The sequence below is a fragment of the Somniosus microcephalus genome, chromosome 6 (assembly GCF_052327205.1).
Source record: "Somniosus microcephalus isolate GS21.2 chromosome 6, FLI_Smic_1.0, whole genome shotgun sequence".
NCBI classification, from domain to species: Eukaryota; Metazoa; Chordata; class Chondrichthyes; order Squaliformes; family Somniosidae; genus Somniosus; species Somniosus microcephalus.
Genome location: NC_140992.1, coordinates 114,395,623 through 114,409,224, shown reverse-complemented (window position 1 = coordinate 114,409,224; position 13,602 = coordinate 114,395,623). Strand labels below are relative to the sequence as shown.

Below are 13,602 nucleotides of genomic sequence, written 5' to 3'. Positions count from 1 at the left end.
GGCAGCTGGGGAATCCAGAATAAAAAGCTAGTATTGTGACTCTTGCAGTAATGTATATAATTGCCTTTAACAGGGGCTTGTTACCTTTAAGCGTTTGCTCTGTATACACAGCGCGGGTTCGGTAAAATGGCGATCCAGCGCGATGACGTCATCACGCAGGTCACGTGACATTCCCAACGGCGGGAAACGTGATGACGTCAGAGGGGAGAGGCGTTCCCCCTCTGTCCTCATAGAACCAGTTGGTGTACAGACCTGTATAGAGTTTCTCCTGCGTTTTTGTTTGTAACTTTTACTAGTGCATTAAACCACGTTTGGTTAACTGCTAGTTTCAGTCTCAGTACTTTCGTTAGGAGTTTAAGCACTCCTACATTATCAGTAATGGTGACCTCAGCTGATGAATCAGTACTCCTCCATGTTGAACACCACTTGGAAGAAGCACTGAGAGTAGCAAGAGCACAGAATGTACTCTGGGTGGGGGACTTCAATGTCCATCACCAAGAGTGGCTCGGTAGCACCACTACTGACCGAGCTGGCCAAGTCCTGAAGGACATAGCTGCCAGTCTGGGCCTGCGACAGGTGGTGAGAGAACCAACATGAGGGAAAAACCTACTTGGCCTCGTCCTCTACCTGTCGCAGATGTTGTAAGCATCAGCGCAGGCCCCAAGGATTTTTTGTGAGATTGTTACTGCTGATTGACCAGCAGCCTGTTTGGAGAAGATGGGAGGGGCCCAGGTGTTAACAGATGCAGATTAATAGTTTAAAGGACCAGCTGCGAAAGATACTGGGGGAAGGGAACGAGGTGGAAGGTTCGGAGCTAAAAGAAGACCAGGCGACGACCATTCATTTAAAAGAGGTCATCGCTGAGCTGGAGACACGCACCAAGACCGTCAACGATTTGATACAGGAGGACAGGAATGCCTCGGCACAGGCAGCCAGAAGTGACGCGTGTGTGTTGTACGGTGCGTGGTTGCTAAACGAGGGATGCAGTAATCTGGAGGACTTACAACAAGGTCGCGTCCCGTCGTGGCTTACCAACCGGCACCTCACAGCGCTCAGCCCGTATCTGCGTTTCTGCGGCCGCAAACGAGACTCCAGGATGGTGTGTTGCCTCCCTGGTGCAAGGGTCAAGAATGTCTCCGAGTGGCTGCAGAACATCTTGGAAGGGGGTGAACAGCCAGTTGTCGTGGTGCATATAGGCACCAACGATATAGGTAAAAAGCGGGATGAGGTCCTAAAAGCGGAATATAGGGAGTTAGGAGATAAATTAAAAAACAGGACCTCAAAGGTAGTAATCTCAGGATTGCTACCAGTGCCATGTGCTAGTCAGAGTAGAAATAGAAGGATACTTCAGATGAATACGTGGCTAGAGGAATGGTGCCAGGGGGAGGGATTCAAGTTCCTGGGACATTGGAACCGGTTCTGGGGGAGGTGGGACCAGTTCAAACCGGACGGTTTGCACCTGGGCAGGGCTGGAACCAATGTCCTAGGGGGAGTGTTTGCTAGTGCTGTGGGGGAGGGTTTAAACTAAAATGGCAGGGGTTTGGGAACCTGAGCAGGGAGACAGAGGAAAGGGAAACAAGGATAAAAGCAAAAGATAGGAAGGAGAAAAACAAAAGTGGCAGTCAGAGAAATCAATGGTTTAAATCAAACATGGCCACAGTAAATAATAATTCTAATAGGTCTAAGAGCATTAAAAAAACAAGCCTGAAGGCTTCGTGTCTTAATGCGAGGAGCATTTGTAATAAGGTGGATGAATTAGCTGCGCAAATAGAAGTAAACAAATATGATTTGGTTGGGATTACGGAAACGTGGCTCAAGGAAGGCCAGGACTGGAAACTCAACATCCAGGAAAGATAGGCAAAAAGGAAAGGGAGGTGGGGTAGCATTACTGGTTAAAGAAGGGATTAACACAATTGTAATGAAGGATATTAGCTCTGAGGAGGTGGAATCTGTATGGGTAGAATTGAGAAATACTAAGGGGAAAAAAACGTTAGTGGGAGTGGTTTATAGACCTCCAAACAGTAAGGCGGAGGTTGGGGATGGCATTAAAAGAGAAATTAAAGAAGCGTGCAATAAGGGCACAGCAGTCATCATGGGTGACTTTAATCTACATATAGATTGGGCCAACCAAATGAGTAACAATACTGTGGAGGAGGAATTCCTGGAGTGTTTACGGGATGGTTTCCTGGACCAATATGTCGAGGAACCAACCAGAGATCAGGCCATCTTAGACTGGGTATTATGTAACGAGAAAGGATTAATTAGCAATCTTGTAGTACGAGGCCCCTTGGGTCGGAGCGATCATAATATGATCGAATTCTTCATTAAGATGGAGAATGATGTAGTTGATTCGGAGACTAGGGTCCTCAATTTAAATAAAGGAAACTACGATGGTCTGAGGAGCGAGTTGGGTAGGATTGATTGGGGAATGGCACTCAAAGGGTTGACGGTGGATAGGCAATGGCAAACATTCAAAGACCGAATGGATGAACTACAGAATTTGTTCATCCCAGTTTGGCATAAAAATAAAACAAAAAAGGTGACCCAACTGTGGCTAACAAGGGAAATTAGGGATAGCATAAGGTCCAAGGAGAGGACATACAAATTGGCCAGAAAAAGCAATAATCCTGAGGATTGGGAGCAGTTTAGGATTCAACAAAGGAGGACAAAGGGATTAATTAAGAAAGGGAAAATAGAATATGAGAGTAAGCTTTCAGGGAACATAAAAACTGACTGTAAAAGCTTTTATAGATATGTGAAGAGAAAAAGATTGGTGAAGTCAAGCGTAGGTCCCTTGCAATCAGAATCGGGGGAATTTATAATGAGGAACAAAGAAATGGCAGACCAACTAAATACATATTTTGGTTCTGTCTTCACAAAGGAGGACACAAATAACCTCCCAGAGATGCCGGGGAGCATAGGGTCTGATCAAAGGGTTGAACTGGAAGAAATCAGTATTTGTAGGGACATGGTGTTAGGAAAATTGATGGGACTGAAGGCTGAAAAATCCCCAGGGCCTGATAATCTACATCCCAGGGTACTTAAGGAAGTGGCCCTAGAAATAGTAGATGCATTGCTGGTCATCTTCCAGAACTCGATAGACTCTGGAACGGTACCCATGGATTGGCGGGTAGCTAATGTTACCCCACTATTCAAAAAAGGTGGTAGAGAAAAGGTGGGGAATTATAGACCGGTAAGCTTGACATCGGTAGTGGGGAAAATGCTAGAGTCCATTATAAAAGATGTAATAGCAGAGCACTTGGAAAGCAGTGACTGGATCGGACAAAGTCAACATGGATTTACAAAAGGTAAATCATGCTTGACTAATCTACTGGAATTTTTTGAGGATGTAACTGGTAAAATAGATAAGGGAGAACCAGTGGATGTGGTGTATTTGGACTTTCAGAAGGCTTTCGATAAGGTCCCGCATAAGAGATTAGCGTGCAAAATTAAGGCACATGGGATTGGGGGCAAGGTATTGACTTGGATAGAGAACTCGTTGGCGGACAGAAAGCAAAGAGTTGGAATAAACGGGTTGTTTTCCGAGTGGCAGGCAGTGACTGGTGGGGTACCGCAAGGATCGGTCCTAGGACCCCAGCTGTTCACAATATATATTAATGATCTGGACGAGGGAATTGGATGTAATATCTCCAAATTTGCAGACGACATAAAGCTGGGTGGGAGGGTATGCTGTGAGGAGGATGTCGTGAAACTCCAGCATGATTTGGACAGGTTGGGTGATTGGGCAGAAACATGGCAAATGCACTATAATGTGGATAAATGTGAGGTTATCCACTTTGGTGGCAAAAACAGGAAGGCAGATTATTTGAATGGCAATAGATTGGGAGAAGGGGAAGTGCAGAGAGACCTGGGTGTTCTTGTACACCAGTCGCTGAAGGTAAGCATGCAGGTGCAGCAGGCGGTTAAGAAGGCAAATGGTATGTTGGCCTTCGTAGCAAGAGGGTTCGAGTACAAGAACAAGGATGTCTTGCTGCAGTTGTACAGGGCCTTGGTGAGACCACACCTTGAGTATTGTGCGCAGTTTTGGTCGCCTTACCTGAGGAAGGACGTTCTTGCCATGGAAGGAGTGCAGCAAAGATTCACCAGGCTGATACCTGGGATGGCAGGAATGACGTATGAGGAGAGATTGTGTCGATTGGGCTTATACTCGCTGGAGTTTAGAAGATTGAGAGGGGATCTCATCGAAACCTATAAAATTCTGTCAGGCCTGGACAGACTAGATGCAGGAAGGATGTTTCTGATGGCCGGGGAGTCCAGAACCAGGGGTCATAGTCTAAGGATAAGGGGTAAGCCATTTAGGACTGAAATGAGGAGGAATTTTTTCACCCAGAGAGTGGTGAACCTGTGGAATTCTCTGCCACAGAGGGCGGTGGAGGCCAGTTCATTAAGTATATTCAAGAAAGAGTTGGATATATTTCTTAAGGCTAAAGGGATCAAGGGATATGGGGAGAAGGCAGGGACAGGGTACTGAATTTGGATGATCAGCCATGATCTCATTGAATGGCGGAGCAGGCTCGAAGGGCCGAATGGCCTACTCCTGCTCCTATCTTCTATGTTTCTATGTTATCATAATTCAATGAGCCCGTGTCAGCTCCGATTAGCTTCCGAAGCCTACCCAGTCCCAGTTGATTGCGGACGGTCCAACCACTCGGTTATGGGGATTGTACTGCGGATGCTGGTAGTGGGCGGGTCACCGCAGCCAGTGCCAGTATACCGGGTCGATAACATTGGCGTCTTGAGGGACGGGGTGCATGTGCGGTATCATGGGGCCCCACCGTTTGTTATAAAGTGGGAGCACGCCATGACCAACACTGACCTCAAGGGGTGCCAGAGCAGGGGTGCACACGTGATATTGTGTCCCCAGTGTTGTGTATGTACCTTTAAGAGAGAACTGTTTTACAGCTCCTGTATACTGTAGTACCGGCAGTGACCACACCTGTATATAAAGCCGGAGCAGGCTTCTGTACTTCCGTCGTGAGACTACTCTACTCTAGTAAACACCTGTTGATTGTTAAGTTACAGCCTCCGTGTAGTTCTTGGGGAAACATCCTATTTAAAGAATCACGGATCTAACAGTGGCGACGAGGTTGATTCGAATCTGCCTGCAACTCTGCATTTCCCGTCAAGGAGTCGCTCCGGGAGGACGGTGGAAGAAAGTCGAGGCCAGAAGCACGGGCGTCGACCACGAGCAACCACCCAGTCATCTGGCAGCAAGTGAACATCGCAGGAGTGGCTGTTGAGAGCCATGACGATCCAGCAACAGACTGGCAACAGGTGCAGTGCACACCCACCCCGGACAGCGGAGGCGGGAGCCGACCGACGGCGTAGAAAAGCCGAGCAGCGTCGACGGGGTAAGAGAGAGGGTGAAGCGCACAGGGTGCGGCCGGGGGTTAAAGAACCGAGCGGCGTCGAGGAAAAACAAGCAGAGAGAGAGAGAGAGGGTAAAGCAGCAGCCGGGTTCAGGACCGAGCGACGGCAACGGGAAAGACGCACAGGAGAACGCGCAGAGCACAGCCAGGGATCAAGGGCTAAACCGCGTCCGCGGGGAGAAGAAGGGAGAGCGCGGAAGGCGCCATTTTTTTTTTGAAGCCGCAGCGGAGAAGAAGGGCGAGCGCGGGAAGGAAGGAAAGCGCGGGAGACACCATTTTGCTCCAGCGGAGAAGAAGGGGGAACGCAGGAGACGCCATTTAGACAGTTAAATTACACCCAGGGATGGCGAAGAATGGCAGTATCACGGCATTCGACAATGAAGTTGAAGATTGGGCGACATATGTGGAATGCATTGAGGTGTACTGCAGGGCGAATGAAGTGCCAGATGCTAGGAAAGCACTGGTTTTGTTAAATTCCATGGGTGCAAAAACTTATGGCTTACTGCGAAACCTGATAACCCCAGAGAAGCCCGTGGAAGCCCGTGGAGAAGAATTTCGAAAGTATAGTAGAAATCCTACAGGACCATTTAAGCCCCACACCGCTGCTGATAGCAGAAAGATTTAAGTTCCACAAAAGGAACCAGCATAAAGACGAAAGTAATACTGAGTACTTAACGGAACTGCGCAAGTTATTGAAACACTGCCAGTTTGGAGCGGGGCTATCAGATACGTTAAGGGACAAGTTTGTGTGTGGGCTTCAAAGTGAAGGAACCCAGAAACGGCTTTTATCAGAAAAGGATCTTACGCTGGACAAGGCTTTCAGCATGGCAGTATCACACGAAGCAGCCGCACGGGGCGCTGCAGAGATACAATGGAGACCGCAAGAATACGGCACCAATGAAATGTCATATGGAGCAGGGAACTGTTATCGCTGCGGCAGAACAACACACGATCAGAAGGATTGTTGGTTCAAGGACCAAGTGTGCAGACAGTGTGGAAAAACAGGACACATAGCAAGAGTCTGCAGGTCAGGGAAGAAAACCAACAGCAAGAAATCTCCACCGGAGAAGGAGAAAAAGGTACATAAGGTGATGGACAGTAGTTCAGACGAACAGGGAAATGATACAGACTCCGGAAGCAAGGAGCTGGGTTGTCTGAAACTACGTAAGGTAACCAAAATGGAGGATCACCAGACTATCTGGGTCACACTCAAGATAGACGGAGTCCAAGTGAAAATGGAATTGGACACTGGATCAGCCCTAACAGTCATAAACCAAAGGGACTACAAGCGGCTATTTCCACATATACCCTTGAAAGCTAGAGATTGTTTTGAAGACGTGCACGGGGCAAAAAGTCTACCCCAAAGGAAAAATAAGGGTGAAAGTGATATACAAAGGCCAGGAAATACCTAAAATGGACCTATATGTATTGCCAGATGGAGGACCGCCACTTCTAGGACGTGAATGGATCCGGAAGATACAATTAGATTGGCATTCCATACAGGCACTGAAGGTTGAGGCCAAAAAGGATGACGACGCCACACCTGGACGACTGTCAAAAATGCTAACTGACGCACAAGAAGTGTTCCAGGAGGGACTCGGAACACTAAAAGGCATAACAGCAACGCTTAAAATAGAGGAAAATGCAAGTCCAAAGTTTTTTAAGGCCAGACCGGTGCCTTATGCGATCCGACCAGCCGTTGAAGCAGAGCTGGAAGGGTTGAAACGTTCAGGAGTACTGTCCAAAGTAGACTGGAGCGAGTGGGCTACACCCATCGTCCCTGTAATGAAGAGGTCGTTGAGTAATACGCCTGGGGAACCAAAGAAGGTCCGCATCTGTGGGGATTTTAAGGTGACAGTGAACCCAGTCCTTCACACGGTACAATATCCGCTTCCACGGATTGAGGATATTTTCGCCTCGCTATCTGGAGGTAAACGCTTCACCAAAATTGATCTGGCCCAGGCGTACTTGCAAATGGAGGTAGAAGAAGCCTCGAAACAATACCTCACGATCAACACTCATAAAGGTCTCTATCAATAGAACCGACTGGTGTTCGGGGTAGCATCGGCTCCGGCTATTTGGCAAAGGGCAATGGATCAAGTCCTGCAAGGGATTCCAGGGACCCAGTGTTATTTGGACGACATCCTGGTCACGGGCAAAAATGACAGTGATCACCTCGCCAACCTGGAGAAGGTGCTCACTAGATTAAAGGAATATGGGCTACGGGCTAATCGCCACAAGTGCGAGTTTTTCCAGAAGCAGATCTCGTATTGTGGCCACATTATTGATGAAGAAGGGTTACATAAGTCTCCTGAAAAGATTGAGGCAGTAGTCAAGGCTCCAGCACCGGAAAATGTGTCACAACTGAGGTCGTTCCTCGGGCTGGTAAACTACTACCATAAGTTCTTACCAAATTTGTCTACAGTACTACACCCACTGAATACCCTACTGCAAACGGGGGTACCATGGAAGTGGAATGACGAATGTAAACGAGCTTTCCAGAAGTGCAAAGAATTGATCACATCAAAAGAGGTGTTGGCCCATTTCAACCCAGCACTACCAATTCGGTTGGCATGTGATGCATCACCCTATGGTATTGGAGCGGTGCTGTCGCACAAATTCCCAGACGGGTTGGAGAGGCCAGTAGCCTTTGCGTCTCGGTCACTAACCTCAGCCGAGCGCAACTACGCCCAGATCGACAGGGAGGCCCGCAGCCTAGTATGGGGAGTAAAAAAATTCAACCACCATCTGCATGGGCAGAAGCTCACCTTGCTGACTGACCACCAACCACTTGTCTCCATCTTTAATCCAAAGAAGGGCGTTCCGGTGATGACTGCACAACGGTTACAAAGATGGTCCCTTTTTCTAGGGGCGAACCAATATGAAATAGAATATAAAGGCACGAAACAGCATGGAAACACTGATGGGCTATCACGCTTGCCACTGCCTACTGTGGAGGAAGCACCAGCAGTGGACCCTATCGAGATATTTTATTCGTCAATAATTGAACGATTGCCAGTAACGAACGCGGATATAGAGAAGGAGACCCGCAATGATCCGACACTGTCTCGGGTATATGATTTGACGGTGAGGGGATGGCCAACACATGGCGACTCACTGTTGCCAGCATTCTCATCCAGAAGAGAACAGCTGTCAGTATGCCAGGGGACAGTGATGTGTGGATCCCGAGTGGTAATTCCACCCAAGTTAAGGGAGAGAGTGCTCAATGAGCTTCACGATGGTCATCTGGGAGGGGTAAAAATGAAAAGCCTTGCTAGGGCTTATGTGTGGTGGCCGGGGATTGATCAACAAATCGAGGACCTAACCAAGAGCTGCTCAGGATGCCAGAAGGTCCAAAATGCACCACCACATGCCCTTCTACACCCATGGGAGTGGCCCTCCTCTCCATGGCAACGGGTGCATATTGATTTTGCTGGTCCATTCATGGACTCAATGTTCTTAATAGCAGTGGATGCACACTCGAAATGGCCTGAGGTGATAAAAATGTCCTCAATCACTACAGAGAAAACGATTGCAGTCCTACGGACCATTTTTGCCAGGAACGGCTTACCAGAGCAGATTTGCTCTGATAATGGACCACAGTTTGTGTCCGAAGAGTTTCGGAAATTTATGAGAAGGAATGGGGTAAGGCATTACACATCCGCCCCGTATCATCCAGCCACAAATGGATTGGCTGAGAGGTTCGTACAAACCTTTAAAAAGGCAATAAAGGCCATGTGCGATGATGAAATTCCACTACAGCATAAGGTGGACAATTTCCTGTTAGCCTACAGAAATGCGACACATGCAGTTACCAACCAGACCCCGGCCATGATGTTCTTTAACCGAAGGTTGAGATCTCGTCTGGATTTGCTCAGACCAAATGTGCAAAGAAATTTTGAGGATAAACAATTCCAGCACATCAATGAGCTTCAATGTAGGACAACCAGTCTTGGCCCGTGACTACCAAACAGAGAAATGGCAACCCGGAACGATATGCACATGGCAGGGGCCATTAATGTACACAGTGGATGTCGGGGAGAACATTGTGAGATGCCACGTCAACCAGATCTTAGCGTCACAGGAACGAGTCAACCCCATGTCTCGCGTACCTGGGGATGAACCCGACATACCGGTAGCATCTACCTCAGAAACAGTAGCAGTGAAAACTGATGAACTAACCGACGAAAGGGGGCCAGAATCGCCTCCGCACCAAGAACAAGAACCTCAGGGAAGGCGCTATCCAGAAAGGATCAGGAAGCCGCCCCAAAGACTGAATTTATAAATGGACTATTTTCAGTTAATGTTGCATGTTAAAAATGTTAATTGTTAAATGAATGTTATGGTACTGTTAATCTAAAAGGGGAGGAATTGTTGTGTATGTACCTTTAAGAGAGAACTGTTTTACAGCTCCTGTATACTGTAGTACCGGCAGTGACCACACCTGTACTTCAGTCGTGAGACTACTCTACTCTAGTAAACACCTGTTGATTGTTAAGTTACAGCCTCCGTGTAGTTCTTGGGGAAACATCCTATTTAAAGAATCATGGATCTAACACCCAGCGCCTGAACATGTTCGATCGACCAGTGTGTGGGTCTGAATCGGACAGTGCAGAGCCCATTAATTGCACCATGGAGGTGATGGCCCAGAGCCACGTTCCACCTCCGGTAGCATACGCGGGCGACGGGACGTACTGCGTCACGACAAGCGTGGACCAGTATCGGGTACACAACGACACTTGGTGTCCGGTCACCGATTCGACTTTCTGCTTCAAACCCCACACAGAAGTTGAGGTGGCGCAAGAGCGCATCCTTCCCATTTCAGAGCCATCCACAGTAAACCTCGTGGTAAACACGGTACAGAATCTGCAGCAGTACGTTACACAGTTCAGGTACGAGATACAGCCTCTGCCCGAACACCTCACAAAATTAATAAAAGCCATTGAACTGTCACAAAAACATTTTTACATGCTCGAACAGCGAAACCGGGACACAGGGGAGGAAATTAAAGGGTTAAATGTCGAGATCCCTCTGTGGATGCGGATATGTTCGCACGCTCTTGTAATTATACAGAGTTTGGTGGTATTGTACTTGTTACGGCTCTCCTGTAAAAAGCGAAGCAAGGCACTCCGAAGTCGTTGGCAGGCCCTGATTAAAAGGGGACATTGAAACATCAAAGGGGGGTCTGTAAGCATCAGCGCAGGCCCCAAGGATTTTTTGTATCGAACATTTTGTATGATTATTATTACTGCTGATTGACCAGCAGCCTGTTTGGAGAAGATGGGAGGGGCCCAGGTGTTCGTGATGGACAGGAGATTCCAACCAGGCCTACAAACTGATTACGGGAGAATGTCTGAGCAGACAGAGTTCTCTGGGAAACAATGGGCAGAAGATGGAGGGCCATTGGAAACTAATGGGAAACCACTTAACCCGCGATCAGGTGAGAAGTGCGGCCCATCATCTGCTATTAACACCAGCACCTAGATGGGATAGCCCCGAAAGGCGGGAAACCAGACAAAGAAGGGTGATTAAAAAGACATCACTGCAATACACAGACCTGAATGAACTTTTAGGGTATAAGAGAAGGCAGCTTTGGCCATTCTCGCTCTCTCTTGGTTGCTCTCGCCTTCGCGTGCCCTCATCACTGAATCAAGAACCGAGCACTCCGTCCGAGACGGAGAGCAGAAACTATCACAAGCGACAAGAGCCTCGCCTTGCTCTTCGACTGTAGGAACAAAACTCGAAACTGGGACTTGTACTCTAGAACTAGCCGCGCCTCTAGCCAAGCTGTTCCAGTACAGCTACAACACTGGCATTTATCTGGCAATGTGGAAAACTGCCCAGTTATGTCCTGTCCACAAAAAGCAGGACAAATCCAATCCGACCAATTACTACCCCATCAGTCTACTCTCAATCATCAGCAAAGTGACGGAAGGTGTCGTCGACAGTGCTATCAAGTGGCACTTACTCACTAATAACCTCCTCACTGATGCCCAGTTTGGGTTCCCCCAAGGACCACTCGGCTCCCGACCTCATTACAGCCTTGGTCCAAACATGGACAAAGGAGCTGAATTCCAGAGGTGAGGTGAGAGTGACTGCCCTTGACATCAAGGCAGCATTTGACCGAGTGTGGCATCAAGGAGCCCATAAAACTGAAGTCAATGGGAATCGGGGGGAAAACTCTCCACTGGCTGGAGTCAGACCTAGAACAAAGGAAGATGGTGAAGATGGTTGTGGTGGTTGATGGTCAATCATCACAGCCCCAGGACATCTTTGCAGGAGTTCCTCAGGGCAGTGTCCTAAGCCCAACCATCTTCAGCTGCTTCATCAATGACCTTCCCTCCAACATAAGGTCAAAAATGGGGATGTTCGCTGATGGCTGCACAGTGTTCAGTGCCATTCGCAACTCCTCAGGTAATGAAGCAGTCCACGCCCATAAGCAACAAGACCTGGACGACATTCAGGCTTGGGCTGATAAGTGGCAGGTAAAATTCACGCCACACAAGTGCCAGGCAATGACTATGTCCAACAAGCGAGAGTCTAACCACCGCCCCTTGACATTCAACGGCATTACCATCGCAGAATCCCCCACCATCAACATCATGGGAGTCACCATTGACCAGAAACTTAACTGGACCAGCCACATAAATACTGTGGCAACAAGAGCAGGCCAGAGGCTAGGTATTCTGTGGTGAGTGCCTCACCTCCTGACTCCCCAAAACCTTTCCACCATCTACAAGGCACAAGTAAGGAGTGTGATGGAATACTCTCCACTTGCCTGGATGAGTGCAGCTCCAACAACACTCATGAAGTTCAACACCATCCAGGACAAAGCAGCCCGCTTGATTGGCACCCTATCCACCACCTTAAACATTCACTCCTGCCACCACCGGCGTACCATGGCTGCAGTGTGTACCATCTACAAGATGCACTGCACCAACTCGCCAAGGCTCCTTCGGCAGCACCTCTCAAATCCGCAACCTTTACCACCTAGAAGGACAAGGGCAGCAGGCGCATGGGAACACCACCACCTCCAAGTTCCCCTCCAAGTCACACACCATCCTGACTTGGAAGTATATCGCCGATCCTTCATCGTCGCTGGGTCAAAATCCTGGAACCCCCTCCCTAACGGTACTGTGGATGTACCTTCACCACACAGACTGCAGTGGTTCAAGAAGGTGGCTCATCACCACCACCACCTTCTCAAGGGCAATTAGGGATGGGCAATAAATGCTGGCCTTACCAGCGAAGCCCAGATCCCATGAATGAATTTTAAAAAATGATCAAAGAGGGGAATGCACATGGTAACAGGGACACTATCGCTGTACGGATCACTGGAAACCCAGTAGTAAATGTATCATTTAAAGAAAGTAGTGGGAGCACGTGGTTTCCCAGCTCCATTTTAATGTGCCACTTCCTAGTTGCACTCTCCCCACAAGAACAAGATCAGGTGCTGAGCATACAGCTGCAACTGGCCTCAGCCCTCCTCCATAAATAATTAAATGTTCGCACTCTGGAACACTATCACGGGAACCTGTTGGAAATCGCCTGTGGGAATGAATGCCAGGTGAGAAGAGGAGCGGGCTCGGGTGTGATGGCCTCTACAGTGGAATATCTTCCCAATATACTTCATGTGTGAAGAATGGTCACTTGGACTTTACTCCAGCATGAGACAATCAAACGGGGAATTACACCTTTCCAGAACGGCCAGCCATTTTGTTTTATTTTTGTTAGTTCACCGAAAATGTCATCAAAGTGAGAGCACAAAATGGCAAAATGTGAGCCTTTCCTTTCTGAAGTAATAAAATGGAGAGTGTTTGCACTTCCTCACCTGAATGTTCGATTGCTTTATATCGTTTGTCCTGATGGCAGACCGAGATATCCTCATAATCCGGGTCTTTGTCCTCAATTTTTCTTTTCATGCCCGACATCTTCACAAAAAGCTGAGGATACCTTTGTTCTGTAATAAAAAGTTCAGTCTTTCAGATCATTTACTTAAGGTACATTATCAAACGTGCAAGGGTAGCTGGGTTGCTGGCAGGTTCTCTGGTGGCAACAGAGCCTTGGTGTTCCGTCACAACGTGCCACTGAGCGGGAGGGCACCAGTAACTCCTTCGATGGCAGGCACCTAGTCTCAGCCGGCCAACAAATATATAACGAAAGATCTTGCTCTTATGTAGCACTTTTCGGGACTTCAGGATGCCCCAAAGTG

The 13,602-nt window shown here is 48.2% G+C and overlaps 1 protein-coding gene across 3 annotated transcripts in view; it reads right to left on the bottom strand.

Annotated features, from left to right (window-relative positions):
• yeats2 (YEATS domain containing 2) overlaps positions 1–13,370 on the bottom strand; it is a 186,798-nt gene extending 173,428 nt beyond the window's left edge. For all 3 annotated transcript variants that reach the window (XM_085990719.1, XM_085990721.1, XM_085990720.1), the window contains exon 1: positions 13,222–13,370. In XM_085990719.1, the coding sequence (XP_085846845.1) occupies positions 13,222–13,321 (100 nt within the window). In that variant the 5' untranslated portion in view covers positions 13,322–13,370. The remainder of the gene's footprint in view (positions 1–13,221) is intronic.
• Between the last annotated feature and the right edge of the window lie 232 nt (positions 13,371–13,602).